At 68.6% G+C, this 17,723-nt stretch overlaps 1 protein-coding gene across 3 annotated transcripts; it reads right to left on the bottom strand.

Moving 5' to 3' along the window:
• Positions 1-310: 310 nt before the first annotated feature.
• Positions 311-17,097, bottom strand: ABCA7 (ATP binding cassette subfamily A member 7). 3 transcript variants are annotated; one of them, XM_070491590.1, is made up of 47 exons: positions 17,049-17,097; positions 15,762-15,963; positions 15,583-15,676; positions 15,229-15,370; positions 15,029-15,141; positions 14,831-14,907; positions 14,380-14,460; positions 13,942-14,152; positions 13,719-13,858; positions 13,326-13,442; positions 12,980-13,147; positions 12,582-12,799; positions 12,148-12,324; positions 11,586-11,808; positions 11,232-11,453; positions 10,945-11,146; positions 10,531-10,641; positions 10,133-10,304; positions 9,712-9,843; positions 9,468-9,607; positions 9,174-9,311; positions 8,767-8,951; positions 8,633-8,684; positions 8,115-8,392; positions 7,918-7,966; positions 7,600-7,704; positions 7,368-7,522; positions 7,066-7,190; positions 6,892-6,990; positions 6,528-6,782; positions 6,330-6,362; positions 6,036-6,213; positions 5,779-5,948; positions 5,277-5,454; positions 4,989-5,104; positions 4,563-4,707; positions 4,323-4,446; positions 3,832-3,961; positions 3,639-3,759; positions 3,497-3,559; positions 2,685-2,791; positions 2,387-2,528; positions 1,758-1,892; positions 1,573-1,676; positions 1,208-1,300; positions 704-944; positions 311-597 (listed from the first exon to the last, which is right to left on the bottom strand). In XM_070491590.1, exons 2-47 carry the CDS (start codon positions 15,825-15,827, stop codon positions 442-444), a joined length of 6,483 nt encoding a protein of 2,160 aa, XP_070347691.1. In that variant the 5' UTR covers positions 15,828-15,963; positions 17,049-17,097; the 3' UTR covers positions 311-441. The 3 variants fall into 3 exon arrangements, with proteins under 3 accessions (XP_070347691.1, XP_044609521.2, XP_070347692.1); XM_044753586.2 differs by lacking the exon at positions 17,049-17,097 and adding an exon at positions 16,712-17,042; XM_070491591.1 differs by lacking the exon at positions 17,049-17,097 and adding an exon at positions 16,937-17,019.
• Between the last annotated feature and the right edge of the window lie 626 nt (positions 17,098-17,723).

Here is a 17,723-nt window from a genome sequence, read left to right as displayed (position 1 = left end):
ATGCCCACTTCACGACCAGGCACCCACAGGTACCGCCCTCAGGCACCAGACTCACGTGGGCACTCAAGGGGCCCCGGACCAGTGTCCAGGCTCTTATGAAGGCCACAGTCCCATGTGACACCCCCCACCCCCATCACTCCCTGGTCCCCATAGAGGCCTTTACAGCTGGGGGGCCAGCCAACTGCAGCGGGGCTGTCATCTGCACCCTAAGAATTGCATGTGTGTCACAAACCCACACGTGCACACCCTCGCGTGCAGGGGCCTGTATGCAGACGGTGCACAGAGCCATTTACGGACACACCACACAGTTTCACACCTCAGCTCCTCTTTATTTCCTCCGTGGTAGCGGCCCCTCTGGGAGCCTGGGTCCGGGCTCCAGCCACTCTGCCCTGCCTGTGTCACTCCCAGGGGCCCCCCACCCACCGGCCCCACAGAGGAGGCTCAGAGCACTGTCTCGGTCGTGCTGGTGTCATTGAGGAACTGGGTGATGAATCCGGGGCGCTGCGGGCCTGGCACAGCGTCCACCCCGACTCCTGCCTCCTGCTCCTCCTCGTCGTCCTCTTCCTTCCCCTGGTCCTTGGAGAAGTATAGGAATACCTAGCGGGTGGGTGGCCCGAGGGAGGGGACAGGAGAGGCGGTCAGCCTGAGGGCCCGGCCCCCAGCCCCGCCCTGACCCGCGGCCCCCTCCCGGCGCGGCCGGCACCTCCTCCAGCGTGGTCTGGCTCACAGAGAAGTCCTCCACGCCCTGCTCCGCGCCGTGCGCCGCCAGCTCTCCAAAGACGCGCCACAGGGCGCAGCGCCCTCCCGGCGGCAGCTGGAAGCGCAGGCGGCCGCCGTGCGCCTCGCGCAGCTCGGACCCCGGGAACGCCGCCGCCACGAAGGCCGCCGCCGGCTCGGCCCGCGCCGCGGGCACCCGCAGGGTCAGCGTGTGGCCGGCCCCGAACCTGCGGGGAGCGGGACCCGGGCTACTGGACACGCCCACGGCCCCACCCACACCGCCCTCCTGCTCCCTCCTGGCCCCGCCCCCTACACCTGTTCCCTCTCGACCCCCCTACCCAATGCACGACCTCGCCCTCGCCCCACCCACGGGTCTTCCGTCTCTAGCTTCGCCCACCCCGCGGCCACGCCCCCAGCCCGGCCACCCACCTGACCCTCCTCCGCCCGCGCCCCTGCCCGCCCCCCGGCCCGGAGGCCGCGCCCCGCTCACCGGCCCTTGAGGTGCTGCGCGCTGCCCAGGCAGCGGAACCGCCCGTTCACCATGACCGCCAGGCGCGTGCACAGCGCCTCGCACTCCTCCATGCTGTCGGGAGCCCAGCTGGTGAGCCCCGGAGCCCCGAGACCCTCCCCCTCCCGGCCTGGCCCCCCCTTCCGCTCTGGACACTTCCCGCCGGGCCCTGACCGCTCGGTTCCGGGGCCACGTCCCACCTCCGTGCGTCCTTCCCCTCGGGCCTGGCATCCTCCGCCCGAGGGCAGGACCACCCCATCCCGTGTGTCCCCGGGCCGTCCACAGCCTCTCTCCCCAGAGCCTAGACCACCTGGACACCCCGCCCCGGGCATCGGGCGCGGGCCCACCTGTGCGAGGTGAGCACCACGGAGCGGCCCTCCCGCACCACGGCCAGGAGGCTGTTCCAGAGGAAGCGCCGCGTGCCGGGGTCCATGCCGGTGGTCGGCTCATCCTGGGGTGCGGGAGACGCTTAAGCCAGGCCCCGCCCCAGCCCGGCCCGGCCCGGCCCTCGTCCCAGCCCCGCCCCACGCACCAGAAAGACCACGGCCGGGTCCCCCACCAGCGCCACGGCCGTCGCCAGCTTCCGCTTGTTGCCGCCGCTGTAGGTGCCCGCGGGCCGGTCCGCGTACTGCGGGAGCCCCAGGCGCGCCAGGCCCAAGCTCGCCGTCTGCGGGGCGGGCCGGAGTCGGGGGGACACCGGAGTGAATAGGAGCATGGGGGGGCGGAGTGAGCCCGGCGGGGGCCCGAATGAGAGTGGGGGGACCGAATGAGGGGGGAGGTGGGCCAGGGGGAGCATGGCGGGGCACAGTGTGGGGTGGGGGCCGGACTGACTAAAGGGTGCACTGGGGGCCAGAGCGAGCATGGGGCGGGGCCCGGTGAGTGGGAGGGGCCGGGGCGAGGATGCAGGTGGGGAAAGGGGCGGGGCTCAGGGAGGGGAGCCGCACCTGGCGCAGGCGCAGGAAGGCGCGAAGCGGGAGGTGGAGTCACGGTGAGCGGGCGGGGCCACGGCCGGGAGGAGAGGAGGGGAGGGGTGGCCCCCGAAGCAGGGCGGGGGTCAGGGTGCGGCCAGGAGGACGGCGGGGAGCTGGGGACCCCCGCGAGGGTGGGAGCCGGGGAGGGCGGGGGCGTGGCCCAGCAGAGCCCAAGTGGGTGGCGGGTCACCTGGGCGACCTGCGCCTCGGGGACGCCGCGCAGGCGCGCGAACAGCTCCAGGTGCTCCCGGCCGGTCAGCAGCTCGAAGACGGCGTCCGACTGCGGGCAGTAGCCCATGCGGCGGTGCGCGGCGGCCGGCTCCTGGGCCACGCTGGGGTCGGGGCGCAGGCGGCTCAGGGCACGGGCCAGGCCCCGGCCAGGCTGGAGGCCCCCCACCCTGGAGCCCCTGGTAAGGGACAGGGGGTGTGTACCAGGCCCCATCCACCTGCAGGGGCTGGGCCCGCGCGCGCTCGCAGAGCCCCCTCACCTGTGGCCGGCCAGCACGGCCTCGCCCCCGCTGGGCAGCATGTCCCCGGTCACCATGCGAAACGTGGAGGTTTTCCCGGCTCCGTTCACGCCCAGCAGCCCGAAACACTGCGGGTTCACCGCGCACGGCGCTCAGCAAGGCCCCGCGCCAGCCCGGGGCCTCGGGTTCCCAGGGTGGGTCCTCAGTTTCCCCGTGAAGGGCTGTGGACAAGGGGGCCCCGAGGGGCAGATACCGGGAGCGTGTGGGGAGGCATAAAGCTGTCCCTTAGCAGGAACGGCCCCTGCCACTCGGTGGGCACTCGGGCAGGGTGCACAGTCAGCCTGAGTTGGAGTGCTGGCTGGCACATAGTAGGCACCTGATAAAGAGTGACTGCCACTTACGCCGACACGCCACGTGTTTGCAGGTGTCACAGGTACCGGCCCCAAGAGGCTGCCACTAACTGGCACACAGAAATTAAGTCTGCACATAGTAGGCGCTTGAGTGTGAACTGGGACAAAGCGGGTGCGTGATAGATACTGGCTGTGAGCAAGTGCTTGAAACGGATGTGTATACAATAGGGGCTCCATAAATGCTGTTGGCGCGTGATAAAAGTTGATCATCACAGATGTGGCATTTGATACGCCTTTGGTGCGCACAGTGGGTGCTCAGTAAAAGGTCGCAGGCGCACAGCAGTTGCTCAATAAAGGGCAGGAGACTCATAGTAAATGTCCAAGAAAGGGTGGTAGGCACACAGAGGTGCTGAATAAAGGCAGTGGGTGCGCAGTAGGGCAGCCTCTCGCTGCCCCTGCACCGGGACCTCCTCTCTGACTTACCTCACCGGGGGGGATCCCCAGGCACAGGCGGTCAACAGCGGGTGTCCTCTGCCTGGGGTACACCTGAGGGGGAGCAGGTCCCTGAGAAAAGTGGCTGGGCTGGCGGGAGCCCCCCACCCACGCGCCCCTTGGCGGCACCCACCTTGGTCAGGTCCCGCAGCACCAATATGTCCCCCTCGGTGGCCCCTCGGACCACCCGCTCCCGCTCGCGGGCCACGTCCTCGTCCTCCTCCCCCAGGGGCGGCAGTGGCTTCAGCTTGGGTCTGAGGACAGAGACACAAGTGGGCCCCAAGCCGGCCCGCGGCCCCTGCCACCCTATCCCGGGCCCCACTGACCTTGACAGGAGGCGGTTCCGGTGCTGGAGCAGGAGTGTGAAGAGGAGGAAGAGGGGCCCCTGCACCACCATGGCCAAGAGGTTCTTGCCGACCACCTCCCAGCGCAGGGGCGACTGGAAATCCCCATTTCCTGTGGGGACAGGAAGGAGGGGCTGGCTCCTTGGAGGATCTTGGTTACTGGACCCTTCCCCATCCTAGAAACCTTGAGTTCTTACAGGAAAGGACCAAGAACTGGATAGGCCACTCAACTGAGGTCTAATTGGTATAGAAAAACAGTGATATCACCACCTCCCTTATTTAGGGCCTTAGACCCCTTGTGATGTGACCCAAGATAGAATTAGCTTTTATGGCTGCTTTGCTGCACCTCGAACGTGGCCCGACTCTGGGGCCAGCCGAGACCTTCAGTTTTATTCCCGGGGGGCTGCTGCTTGTCCCCACCCTGTATCATCCCCTCTTGGCCGGCCCTTCTCCACCTGGAAGGAAGTTCTCACCAAAGCGCTCGAAGGCGTCGGCCATGGCCTGGTTCCGCACCATGTCGATGAGCCCCCGGCCCAGGCAGAAGTGGGGGAAGATGAGGAAGACTCGTTTCAGGATCCGGCTCACGTCCTGCAGCTTCTGCTCCGGGAACAGGAGGCGGGAGGTGGGTCCGGGGCGAGGCCAACACCCCAGCCGCAGCCCCCGCCCCCCCGCGCCGCACCGGGCCTCTCCCCACGCCCCCCAGCCCGGCCCACCTCATCGGAGAAGAGCTCGAGCACGAAGGTGGCCATGCTGCCGTTGATGCCGATGAAGAGGTTGACGCAGGTGAGCAGCACGTACGCCGTGCTGGGCACGGAGAAGCAGAAGGAAGCCGGGTACATGAGCGGCGTGATCGACCAGCTGGGGGCAATGGGAGTCGCCAGGTGACCAGCCGGACGGGGGGCTCAGTGGCCCCGAGGGGACGAGTGCGGGTCCCTCCCGTCCTCGCTGCTCGGGCTCTGGAGACGGGAGTCCGCACGAGCTGAGCTCGAAGGCCATTTGGGCATCCCGTGGAGTGAGGTCACAGCTGCGGTCACCTCCGGCCTTGGGACCTGCTCTGGCGTCCCAGCTCCCCACTGGGGATCGGGCAGGGCACGGGGCCTGGGGGGCCCTGGGGGGCTCTGGGGGGCCGGGGGTCTCACCCGTACAGTAAGAGCAGCAGCAGGAGGGCGGGCAGGTTGGCGGGTGCCACGTATGCCTTCTGCTGGAAGGCCAGGAAGATGAGCACCACGATGCACGCCGGCACCAAGTAGTTACACTGCGGTGGAGACGGCAGGGACCCCCCGTCAGCGTGCACGGGGCGGGATGCCCCATCTCCCGCCATTCCCGAGACGTCCCCGCCCCCCAGGGCCAGTCCCTGCCCGGAAGGGGCCAGAAGGGGCAGTGGCGAGCGGTGGCCGGGCCCCCACCCCTCCGGGCCGTCCGCGCACCATGTCCCAGAGGAAGTTGCTGAGCCAGTAGAGAGTGGGGGGCAGGCCCCCCATGAACTGCAGGTGTTTGGCTCCCGTGACGCGCTCCTCGATGAGGACGAGAGTGAAGCTGGCCGGGACGAAAGACATGGCGAAGACCACACAGATGGACACGAGCACGTCCACTGAGGAGGCCATCCTGGGGGGGAGGGCGCGTGCCACTGACCGGTCTACAGGGCGGCCCACGGGGGTGGGGACATGGCCCGGGACGTTCGGGGGTACGCGGGCGGCGGCTGGCAAGGAGAGGTCGCATGGGTCTCTGACGAGGACATGCGGGCCGTCGGGGGAGAGCGGAGCCCCGCTGGGCCCGGTGACGTCCCGTGACCCCGGCTTAGTGGACAGAGACGGGTTCTTGTTCCCCCATTCACACAGTGGAGCGTGACGGAGGGCAAATCCAGCCCGCATCCCCCGAGACGACGGAGAAACTGAGGCAGCGGAGCCCACACAGGGCTGAGGGACTCACATCGTGGCCTCGGACAGCTGCTCCTTGGTGAGGTTCAGAGGGTGATTCAGCGTGGTGATGCTGTGGGCGCGGCGGGCGGGGCCCCGGGGCAGGCGGGCGCGTAGAAGTGCGTTGTTGGCCCGGTTGACGAAGGCCACCATGGCGTGCCAGCCCTTGTTGTTGAACCAGATCTGGGGTGGGGTCAGGGCCCAGGGGTCAGGGTGACGGGGTCCGACCTGCCCCCACCACCCGCCCGCCCGCCACCCCCCGGCTCCCACCTTGAGGCTGTCCTGCGCATCCAGGCCGCGAGCCCACACCGTGAGGTTGTTCAGGAGGCGGTCAAGGGCCCCGCCGGGCTGGGGACTCAACAGCGCCCGCAGCTCCTCCACCGAGCGGCCCACCTCGTGCCCCGAGGGCAGGCTGGGGTCTCGGCCCCCGAGGGAGAAGCCCCCATACCTGTGGGTCAGTGGGGGCATGGCGGGCGGCTGACGGCCGTGGTCATGGGGCGAGCCCCCCGGCGGGCGGGCAGGGGCTGCAGCCAGGGGCCTGGGGTTGGGGGGCCCCCTCCTCACCTGATCTCGTTCACCCACTTCTTGGTCTTCAAGCTGCAGGGAAGACGGACGGACAAACAGACACATAGGGAGGACAGGGACGTGAGGGGGACGGACAGAGATGCCAGGGGGGCAGTGGGATTGTAAAGACGGGAGGCGCAGGGGGCACTCAGGGACCCTCCGGCCCGCCCGCTGAGACCCCCGACCCGCACGGCTCACCCCTGGCGCACCAGGCGCGGGTAGGTCTTGACCAGGAAGTCGGACAGGTTGCGGCCGGTGAGGTTCTGCACCAGCTCCCCGGAGCTGCCAGGGGCCTGGGGCGGCGGGGGGCCGCCAGCCGCGGCGGGGCAGGCGGGCAGCAGGCGCCGGGCGCCGGGCCGGCTGCACTGGCAGGCCGGGGAGGGGGACCCCGGGGTCCAGTTGCCGCTGGCCAAGACCGCAGCCACGTCCGGGGGGACCTCGGGCACCGAGAACCTGTGGGGGGTGGGGGGCGGGGCTGTGGGCTGCAGGCCGGGGAGGCTCCGGGGACCCCCCCGAGGCCCACAGGCAGGGCGCTGAGGGGGAAACCGAGGCCGGCCCTCACCCATGGGAGCCGTTCTTCTGGGCCGGCTCCTGCACTCCTGCCTCCTCCAGCAGCGCCTCCAGCAGGCGGGTGCGCTCGGGGTCCCCAGGGGCGTCCTCGCTGTGGGTGGGGGGCGGGGTCAGCGCTGCGTCCCCAGCCCCTGGCCCTCCCGCCACCCCCACCACCCGCACCCACCTGAAGAAGGAAACCTGGGCCCCGTACATGGTGGGGCTGAGCCGCAGGGCCGGGTAGTGTCCGAACGGCGGCACGATGAGGCTGAACGCCAGCGCCAGCCCCACAAACAGGGCCGGCAACACCATCTGGAGGACCGGCCGTCAGCTGCCCTCCCGCCCCTGCTCTACGACCATCCCTGGCTCCCCAGTGCTCCCACTGCAGATGTTCAGAGTAGGGACTTGCCCGGGGTCAGGTGGCTGAGTTAGGCCACCTGAGTGGAGGCAGGCACCCATGTCCCCCCGCATCCCCCGGGGCCCCCGCACCTGGGCGAACAGGCCACAGCGGCTGCGGCTGGCCAGCAGCAAGCGCTTCAGGAGCAGGGCCCGGAGCTGTTGGCGGGCCAGCGTCCAGCCCTCCACACGGCCTGCGGCGGCCGGCCCGGAACCCCGCAGGGCCTGTGTCTCTGGGGCCAAGCCAGCTGCAGGGGTGAGAGGGTCAGTGGTGGCCCCGTGGGGGACCGGGAGGGGCCCCAGGCTCAGGGCGCAGACCACTCACCTGGCACCCCGTTCTCCAGGGCTGACCCCTCCGGCAGGATCTTGAGCTGAGTGTCTGCGTCCAGGGGAGCAATGTCCGTGCCCAGGGGCTGCCTGCGGCCACCATCTGTGGAGCCACCGGGGGGCCAGGGTCAGGGGCCACCGTTCAGCCTGGGGTCTGGGTCAAGGCCAAAGGTCACAGATGCAGGGCTCAGGGGTCAGGGATGGAGGTCAGGGCTGCGCATTGGGCCAGACTCAGCGAGGGATGAGCACTTGGTCTGAAGCCAGGGCCAACTCTGGACCAGGGTTAGGGGTCGAGGACAGGGGCCTGCGGCCACACCTTTTGGGTCCGAGTCCCCAGCACAGTCCTCCATCACCTTCAGGAAGATCTGGAGAGACCAAATGGGGGCTCAGACGCTGTGTGTCCCCCAGGCCTCCCCAAGGGACTCAGAGCCGCCCCTCCCTGGGCTGCCCTGCTGTCAGGAAGCAGAGCCCTCCTCCACCTCCAGGCAGGCCTCCCCCCTCCGGCAGCCGCACCTCCTCCAGGCCGGTGTCAGAGATCCCGTAGCCGGTCAGCCCCAGCTCCCCCAGCCGCAGGTCCAGGTCGCGGAAGAGCCCGGCGAAGCTGCCGTCCAGGGCGCCCTCGTAGGGCAGCGCCAGCACCAGCTCGTGCGGCAGCTCCTCCACCAGCCGCGCCCCGGGCACGTGGCTCTGCACCAGGGCCAGCAGCCGGGGCGCAGCCGGGGGTGCAGCGGGGGGCGGTGGGGCCCAGCCTCCCTGGAGTAGGGGCTTGGTCACCCAGGAGGTGCCCATCCCTGTGGGCAGAGGGGGTCAGGGTTAAGCACCCGACAGCAGGACTTGGCCGGGGGTCAGCATGGAGTCCACCTAAGGTCAGAGGTCACAGGGAGGTTTGTGTGCGGGCTCAGCCCAGGTGAGGTTAAAGGCAGGGGCTGGAGTCAGGCTCACCCGGGGTCAGGGGTCAGTCTGGGGTCGTGAGGCCCTGTTGCCACTGCCCCCACCAGCCCTCCCTTTGGCTCTCCCTCCCCAGCCCTCACCGGCCGTGCCACCCGGCTCCTCCTGCCTCCTGTCTTCCAAGTCGGCATCACCCTGCGGGCCGAGGGACACCGACTGCCATGGCCATCGGGGCTGGACATAGCCTTGGGGGGTCAGGGGTCAGTCCGGCCCTCACCTTCTTGCTGGTGGCCAGGGGCGGGGGACCTTTGACCAGTGTCAGGTAGTAGCCAGAGCCGAAGTGACGCCGTAGGAAGAGCAGGGAGCCACAGCAGCACAAGCGGCCGGCCGCCACCACCGCCACGCGGTCTCCCAGGAGCTCCGCCTCATCCAGGTGATGTGTGGAGAGGATCAGTGTGCGCCCTGGTCACGGGGACCCAACCCACGTGGACCATCAGGCCACCAGCTGTCTGCCTGAACTGTGCCCTCCACCGAGAATTGCCTGCCTGTGCGGCAAACTCCTGCTCACCCCTCAAAACCCCACCTCCAGCACCTCCTCCTCAGGAACCTTGTCTCCTCCTTAGAAACCTTTTCTGGCCCCTCAAATGGAACCCAGGGGAACCCTAGGCCACCCACAACTCTTACCTTCGCGGTATTTGAGCAGCAGCTCCCAAATACCGCGGCGAGAAGCAGGGTCCACGCCAGCGGTGGGCTCGTCCAGGATAACGACCTGGGAGCCACCCACAAAGGCGATGGCCACCGAAAGCTTCCGCTGCATCCCACCTGGGAAGGGACGGGGGGGTCAGGATGTCAGCATGACCCCCAGCCCTGGTCAAGGCTGCGCGCCACTCCCCCCTCCCCGCCACTGCCCGTTGCTCACCCACCTTGACCTCAGCCCCCACGGGATAAGGTCCCCGCCCCTCCCCAGGCCGGGCTCACCGGACAGGTGGCGCGTCTCCACATGCCGCTTGGGGACGAGCCCCGTGTCCTGCAGCAGCCGGTCCTGCTCGGGGCCCACGGCAGCCGCACTCAGACCCTTCAACCGCCCGTAGAACCAGATGTGCTCGTCCACGGTCATCCTGCGGCCACGGGCAAGGAACAGAGCGGCCAGCGTGGCAGGCAGGGTCCCCCAAGAACAGCCGGGCCTCCCACCGCCGCACCCCAGGGTCCCCCCAGGACGCACATGTCGAACAGCACGTTGTACTGCGGGCAGACGCCCAGGTGGGGCCGGATGGCGGCCATGCTGGAGCGGACGTCGTGGCCCAGGACGCAGGCGGAGCCACCAGTGGGCGGAAAGAGGCCGCTGAGGATGGACCTGGGGGTGTAGGATTCTCAGAGCTGCTGCGTCTTGGGAGCAGGACACTGAGGCCCCTCCAGAGAAGGGGCGCTAGCCCTTCAAGGACCAAAGGAGTGTTATGTCCCCATTTTACAAGGGAGGGAAACTGAGGCTCAGAGCAAACACGTATCGCCTGCCTACTGTGTACCCAAACCGAGGGTCCGCCTCCCACTGTGGAGATGGGACCCCCCCCAACCGGAGACGCCTTTCCCACGGAACAGATGCGCAAGCGCAGGCCGGGGCGGGGCGGGGCGTGGCGGCGGCTCACAGCGTGGTGGTCTTCCCGGCCCCGTTGTGGCCCAGGAAGGCGGTGATGTGGCCTTGGTAGAAGTCCAGGCTGAGCCCGCGCAAGGCGGGCTGCGGGTTCCCAGGAAAGCGTTTTTCCAAGTTCCGGATGGAGACCCCCGGAATCAGGCCAGGCGGCGGCTCTTCCACCAGAACTGCGGAAAGTGGGGCACCCTCGGTCGGGGGTGGGGTGGGGGCCGTTCAAGCTGGGGGCTCCCTGTGGAGCGGGGGACCTGGCGGGCTGGGGTCTGTAGGAGTTAGGCGAGCCCCTGGGGACCTGGGGAGCTGGGCGAAGATTGGGATCTGCGGAATCTGGTTTTTTTGGGGGGAGCCTGGGGGCTCCAGACGGGGAAGTGGCTGTTAAGGCTTGTCGGGCCTCACCCTCCGGGTCCTGCAGGGCGGGGGGCGGGGCGAGATCCTTGGGGGGCCGAGGTCCAAACCAGTAGCTTCTCCGAAAAGGAAAGTTCCACGGTTCGGGGATCCCATACTGGCCTGTGGGGAGCGGTGTTCGGTTACCCTTTGAGCCCATCCCCCTGGAGCGTGTCAGCCCCGGCCACGCACCTGGGATCAGGGCGTGCGGATAGCTGGCCGGGAAACGCCGACCAGCTGCCCCCCCCCCCCCCCCCCCCCGGGCGTCGCTCAAAGGCAGCCCCCTGTGCGCATGTGCCAGGAAGCCCCGCCCTCTCACTTCGGACCTGCCTCGGGGTACCAAACAGCCCCAAAGTCCCGCCCCACCCCGCGCCCCGCCCCTCAGCCCGGCCTCCTTTCCGCAGGTGCGCCCCCGGGAGTGCCCACCTGGGCACACGGCCTCCAGGTACCAAGTGGCGAGGCCGTAGAGCGCGGCATCGAACAGCAGGAGGCCTGAGACCTGGGCCAGGCTGAAGACGTCGGCCGTAGGCCCGGTGCCCATGTTGTGCCACCGCGCGCCCTCGCCCCGCTCCTCCAGCAGCGCCAGGCTCTCGCAGCCGAAGCCGAAGGCCACGGGCGACAGAAGGCTCTGTGGGTCGGGGCGGGTGGGTGAGCGAGCGAGCGCCGTGAGGGTGCCCCACACCACACCCCGCGCGGCCCGGCCAGGCTCTCACCGCGGCCACGCGGCCACCCACGGGCAGCTGGTCCCGCCAGGCCACGCACAGCACGTAGGGCAGATAGAGCACGAAGTAGGCGAGGCCCCCACAGGCGGCCGCCAGGTTGGCACGGGAGAAGAAGGCGCTCAGCAAGAAGCTCTGGACCACCGTGGCCACGGCGAAGGCCGCCAAGAACAGGAAGACCACGACCGGGTCGCTGTACGGGAGGATGTCCCCGAGCTGCGGACGCAAAGGGAGCTGGGGTCGCACGCCCAGATTCGCCCAGGGGCGCGCACCAACGCAAGGTGCCTCCTGCCCGCTACCCGCGCGCGCGCGCCCATTCTGCAGCCAGGAAGACCGAGGCACGCCCACCTTGAGCACCAGCACGAGCAGCGCGGTGCTGAGGAGGAAAGGCCCGAGGCAGCTGAGGAACCAGCCGAGCCACAGCACGGCGCCGCTGAGCCCCATGGCGCGCATGGTGTAGCGCAGCCGCGTCTCCTTCTCGCGCACCACGGCCTTCACCGTTAGCGCCACCGAGTAGATCCAGGCCAGCGTCAGGAAGAGCGGCAGGGACCGGCTCAGCACGCGCAGGAACCTGGGGGTCGGGGGCGGCAGAGGTTGGGGCGGAGACCCCGTGCAGCCCGCGTCTGGCACGACGGTTGGCACCCCGGGATCCCAAGACGCAGCCAGGCTTGGCCATTCGCCCTCCCTTATCCTCGGACCCCTGATCCGGCCTCGGGGTCCCTGCGGTCAGCACAGGCCACGTTCTCCTGCATCCGGAGACCCCAGACCCTGGGGGATCCCTGCTCGTCCCGCCCCGGGTCACAGGGTCTGCAGCCTCGACTACAGGGGCGTTCCCAAGGGAGTCGGGGTCCCACCCTGAGACCCGGGACGGGGCGGCTGGCGGCACGCGCGGGGAGGGAGGGGCGCTCACGCGTCGTCCACGTAGCACGGGTACGGCATCTGCTGCAGGTAGAGGCCGGCGCGGGGCGCGGCGCCACTGAGCACGCGCACGGCCGCGCGCTCCAGCAGGTCCTGCAGGTACACGAAGCCGCCCCACACATAGCGCAGGTCGGTCAGGGGGTCAGCAGCCGGGCCGGGGTCCCAAAACCTGCAAGAGGCATGGTGGTCCGCACTGCAGGGAGCCCCAGGGACGTCCCAGACCCCGCCCACCGCAGCCTTAGCTCCGCCCTCAGCCGAGGGCTCAATCACGCCCTCGGCCCCGCCCACCACGAACCCCAATTGGGCTAAGGAGTCCTGGGCTCCACCTACCATGGTCTCTGATAGGTGGAATGCCCATGGCCCCGCCCCCGGAGGCCCCGCCCACACAGCCACCCCCCACCCCACCCCACCCCCCCACACACACACCTGTCTCTGATCTTATTGGTTTTCGTGACGTCGTCGATGTCCATGCGGATCTTGATGCGCACGTGGCCTGGGCCCGGCAGCGGCGCGGGGTCCGCGGGGTCCTCGGGCCCCAGGAAGACGACGCCTGCCCAGAAGCGGCGCTCATCGAGCAGCTCCAGGGCCCGCGCCACCAGGGCACCCTCCGAGGGCAGCGCCTCCAGCTTGTCCAGGGTCACGCACTGGGGAGGGGCCGGGGCGTGGGTCCGAGGTGTCCGAGGCACCCGGGGCCTCCCCTGGACCTCGCGGCCCGGTCGTGCTTCCTCCTGGAAGCCCCGGGGTGGGGCGTCCTCCTCTATCAGATCCCCACAGGGCGTGCTGGCCCCCCACCACCCCAGTTTCCCAAGTGGACACCCCCTCACCTCCATCATAAGACCCAGCGCGCCCACCAGGCGCTCCACATCAGCGTGGGCGTCCTGCCAGCTGTAGTTGCCCCCACGGGGGTCAAGAAAGGCACGCAGGGCCTCGGCCCGGTCCTGGCCTCCGGGTCTTGGCTGCCTCCTTCCCATGTCTGGAATCTGCAGGAGCCTCTGGGGGGTGGCAGGGGAAGGTGGGGTCCTGCACTGGGCATTCAGGGCCTTGTCACCCCGCTCACCAGGGACACCACATCCCACCTCCACACCCGGGCACAAGAGGCCCTGCCCTTTGCCCAAATCCTCGGCCAGGGAGGGCTGGGGACAAATCTTCCGCCCGCCGTCCTGGCCCCACCTGCAGGATGGCGACGTTGGCGCTGTCATTCAAGAAGCTGAAGACCTCAGGGCCCAGCAGACCCCACACCTCCTGGACGTCCTTCAACAGAGCCAGCTCCTGGAAGGTCCGGTTTACCTGCGGGAGACGGGCGCCAAGATCGAGGCCTGTGCACGACCCTCCCCTCCTCGGGGGACCCCCGCCCGTCTCTCCTGCTTCCTCCCCTTTGCTCCACATCCTGTGCCTCTGAGCGGGGGCACCTGCTGGTCCCTCTGCCTGCAGTCTGGCAAATTCTCACCTCTTCAACACTCTGCTTCCACGGGCCACCCCAGGGAGCCTCCCGGGGCCCGGCCTCCCTCCAGCCTGGTCCTCATCCACCTGGGCTCAGGGAGGGACCCTGCCACCCACCCTCACCTGGGCCATGAGCTCCCGGGTGAACGGTGTGTCAGGTGCAAACAGCAGTTTCCCGAGGAGCAGCGGCTTCACGCGCCTCCAGAGCAGGCGGGACAAAGGGTGGGTGTCCAGGGCCCCCACCAGTTCAGCGCAGGCGGGGCCTTGGGGCGGGGGCGCCATGAGTCCCTGCCCCCGTGCGCACCACCCCACTTTCCGCCCTGGGAACCCGAGGTCAGTCGCTTACTCAGGCTGCTGTCCTGTAGGGCCGGCCTCGGCTCCTGCCCCACGAACTCCTTCAGGTCGCTGGATTTGTACCAGTTGAGGGAGAGGCCCCCAGGGACGCTGGGCCCCCTGGCACTGCAGAGGGCTTCTGACACCGCCTCCAGGGGGCCGCCTGTCCCCCGGAGCCTCTGCAGCAGCCCCCGCAGCTCCGCCAGGCTGGGCAGCGCCAGGAGCTGGAGGGAGGTCACCAGAGGGCGCTGGCCGTCCTCCCTCCCTCCAGGTCCTACGGCGAAGCCTTAACCGGGACAGAGCACCCCTCCAGGAGCACGGTGTCCCTCCCTTTCTGCCCAAGTCCCCCCCAAAACCTACCCCAGGAAGTGTCGGGGTGCCCTGTCACCTCCCCATCCAGGCAGCGGACCCTCACGGGGTCAGGCTGGGGTTGGGGATGGGGGCCTCTTACCTCCTGGGCCAGGTCCTCTGCTGCGTCCAGGAAGCTGTCCACAGACTCCTGGGCTTGGCGCAGCTCAGACCCCAAGAATTCCTGGGGAGAAAAAGGACAAGGGTGACAACGACCTTGACTGAGGTCTCTCTAGGGGTCAACCACTTTGCCAAGCCCCGGGAGGTCCCTGCCATCATAGACCCCACTCTACAAATAGGGAAACCGAGGCGGCAAGAGGTACGTGGACCCGTTTGAGGCCTCACGGGCCGGAGTCTTCGCCACCACACCAGACATGGCCTCTCTGGGCACCGGAAGGATGGTGTCCCTCCAGGCGCCCGGGACAGCCCAGACAAAGGCCCGGAGGTTGGACTCAGAGGCCTGGGAGGGAGGTGCCCAGCCCAGGGTGGAGCAGTGCCCAGACTTCCTGAGAGCAGTCCCAGAGTCGGCCTGGTCTCGCCCTGCCCCACCTCACCCCTCCAAACAGTGTCCCCAGCAGCTCGGTGGCCAGGGACGGTCCCTCCTGCGGCCGGTCAGTTGGCTGAGTCCCGGCTGGGGGAGGAATTCGTGGAAAGCACAGTTAGGCAGAGCTTGGCCGGTGACACCCCCCCCCCGCCCCCCAGGCCCATTTCACAGCCAGGCAGGTCGAGGCTCCGAGAACCCCACCTCTCACCAGCTCTGCGAGCCGCCCTCAGCGTGGGCATCAGCTTCCCCAGGCCGGCCAGCATCCTGTGGGCCCTGGGGCCCCCCAGCACAGTGCGGGCATCAGCCAGGAGCCGGGAGACCCTGGGGAGAGAGAGAGGCCAGGAGGTTGGGGGCCGGCAGGCACCCCCCTCTCCCACGGCCCCCCACGGCCCCCCACCACCCGCTCACAGGGAGTCGTTGAAGTTGCTCAGGACGCCGGGCTCCTCGCCGGGCGTGGGCTGCGGGAAGCACGTGTTGTTCATGTTGCAGATAAGGCCCTGGAGCCACGGCACGGTGCCCGCCGAGGGCAGTGGCTTGTTGGGGAAATGGCCTGTGGGGGCCGGGCACCTGTCTGAGTCCCCACGGGGATCACACCCTCCCTCGGCAGAGCGCCCACCCTCAGCCCTGTCTCGGGTGCCGGGTCCATGCTCCCTCCCTGCTGCTCGCTGAGGCGCTGTGGACCGGGTGACCTCCTGTCACCCCGGCCCCACACACAGAGTTGCCTGGACCCTGGTGGTGGGGGGGGGGGGGTTTGGGTCTTACATTCGTGCTGTTCCAATGGGGGGTGGGAATGGCGGACGGCCACCAGGATAAAGAAGAGAAAGAGAGGCCACAGCAACTCCACCAAGAGCTGGATCTGGGGGTGCAGAGCAGGCGGGGGTAGTGGGGACAGCGGGGGACGCCTGGGCCGCCCCACCCTGGTCCGCCCGCCCAGGCATTACCGGCTGTCTCCTGCGATAAAGGAAATTCTTCCAAAGCAGCAGCATTAGCTGCGTCCCGAAGGCCATGGTGGGAATGGACAGGGGACAGGGGACAGGACGGAGGGGTCAGGCTGAGGACGTGCTGTGTGGCTGCGGGCAACTCCCTGTCCCTCTCTGAACGTCATTCCTCTATCCCATCGCGCAGGGTTCCTGGAAGCTCTGCCTAGACCCAGGCAGATAGTGGGCACTTATTAAAGGGACGCCCTCCCCCAGGGGTGGAGTGAGCCAATGGGAGCCCGGCCCGTAGCCGTCCTCGCATCCGATTGGTTGCCAGGGCTGTCGCTCCCTGCAGGGCAGTGGCTGGGGTCCCAAAGGCTACCAACTAATTCTTCAGGGGGCGGAGCCTCGGCTTAACCCCTTCATCACCCGGCTCCGCCCTAAGCCCCACTTGGGGCTCCCCCCCCCCCCCCCCCCCCCCCCCCCGGCCTCATCTCTGACCCGGGGAAGGATCCGCCTTTCTCCCCCGCTCTTCCCCGCACCGGGTTTCTGTTCTGAACATTTTCCCTGTCTGGCTGAAAGAGGGGCCCACCCAGGCCCCCAGAGAGACAGGCAGAATCCCCCCAGCTCTGCCCACCCTCAAGTGCTACTCATCGTTCAGAAGAACCACAAGACCCAGACAATGAGTTAGGAGAAGGGGCAGCGATGGAGGCTCCTGGAACCAGCGATTCCTGATCCCGCGCTTTGCCTGGAACTGTCCAGCTCTGGCCTACTTCATTATTGTACAGATGGGGAAACCGAGGCCGCCAGAGGGGCAGGGAGTCGCCACAGGTCACATATGAGGCGGGAACTAGGACCCAGGATCCGGGACCCCCCCAACTCCAGGACTCTCTTTACATCAAGTGGGGTCTGGGGGAGCAGCCTCAGTTTCTCCATTTGTCAGATGGGGTCAGAAGGCTTGGAGGAATTCTAACCGGCAGGGGCTGCAGGCGTGTGTTGGCAAAGCCCCCCTCTCCGGTGCGTCTAATGTCCAGTCCCCGCCGTGAGAATAAGTGGTCAGCTCTGCGGCCCCCCGACACTCAGAGAGCCTGGACTCGGCCCGCACCCCTGATTCCCAGGGAGCCTGGCTCCCGCCCACGCGTCCCCCGCGCCCGCATCCTCGAGTCTCAGGGCCGTCCTCTCTCTCCGGACGCTCTCACCATTCCAGCCCTCAACACTGACCACCTTCCCTCCGCGCGACCGCGGCCGGGGAGCGCGGCCCCTTTAAGAGGAGCCCCTCAGCGGGCGCGGCGCCCCTGAGACCGACCCTACCTGGCATCCGGTGCCGGCGGCCGCGCCCGGCCCCGCCCCCGCCCGCTGCCATTGGCCCCCGCGCCTGCCACTCAGGGCCCTGGCCCAGCTGGAGCCGCGCGCGCCAAGGGAGGAGGCGGGGCCACGGCGGGGCCCCGCCCAGCCGGCTTTCTTAAAGGGGCCGCTCGCTTCTTGCCTCATCACCATGAGGCAGCGAGGCGCCTGGCTTCCCCCACGCGGCCGGGCCTCTGGACATACCGGCCAGGCTGTCCCCCTACGCCGCATAGCCGCCTGCGACACCGCAGCTCCCGGTCGCAGGAGGTCCCTTTCGCCCCCCTCCCCTAGGGGACCCCAGGCCTAGCCAGACTCTATAACCCTGGGAGTCCATTTGTCCATCCAGAAAATGGGGGTTCGACTAGTCATCATTCGTCCATCCCTTCATCCCACAAACGTTCCTTGGTCCCTACAGTGGGCCAGGTGGTGGCAGAAGGGGGAGAGGGCCCCCAACATTCTAAGATCAGAGTCCTGGGTCATAATGGTCACCCCCACTTTGAGGAAAACCTTTAGATCTGTTTCCCAGCCTGCAAATTCGGTACATTTCACAAGATCTCGGGGAAGATGGAACAAGTGAGCGGATCCACAGCTCTGAACGGTGTGGGGAGGGCTTAGTGGAGGAGGTGGTTTCGGGGTTAGGGC

Source organism: Equus asinus, chromosome 20 (assembly GCF_041296235.1).
Source record: "Equus asinus isolate D_3611 breed Donkey chromosome 20, EquAss-T2T_v2, whole genome shotgun sequence".
In the NCBI taxonomy this organism is placed as follows: Eukaryota; Metazoa; Chordata; class Mammalia; order Perissodactyla; family Equidae; genus Equus; species Equus asinus.
The sequence above is the reverse complement of the archived record's forward strand: the minus strand, read 5'-3'. Positions and strand labels throughout refer to the sequence as shown.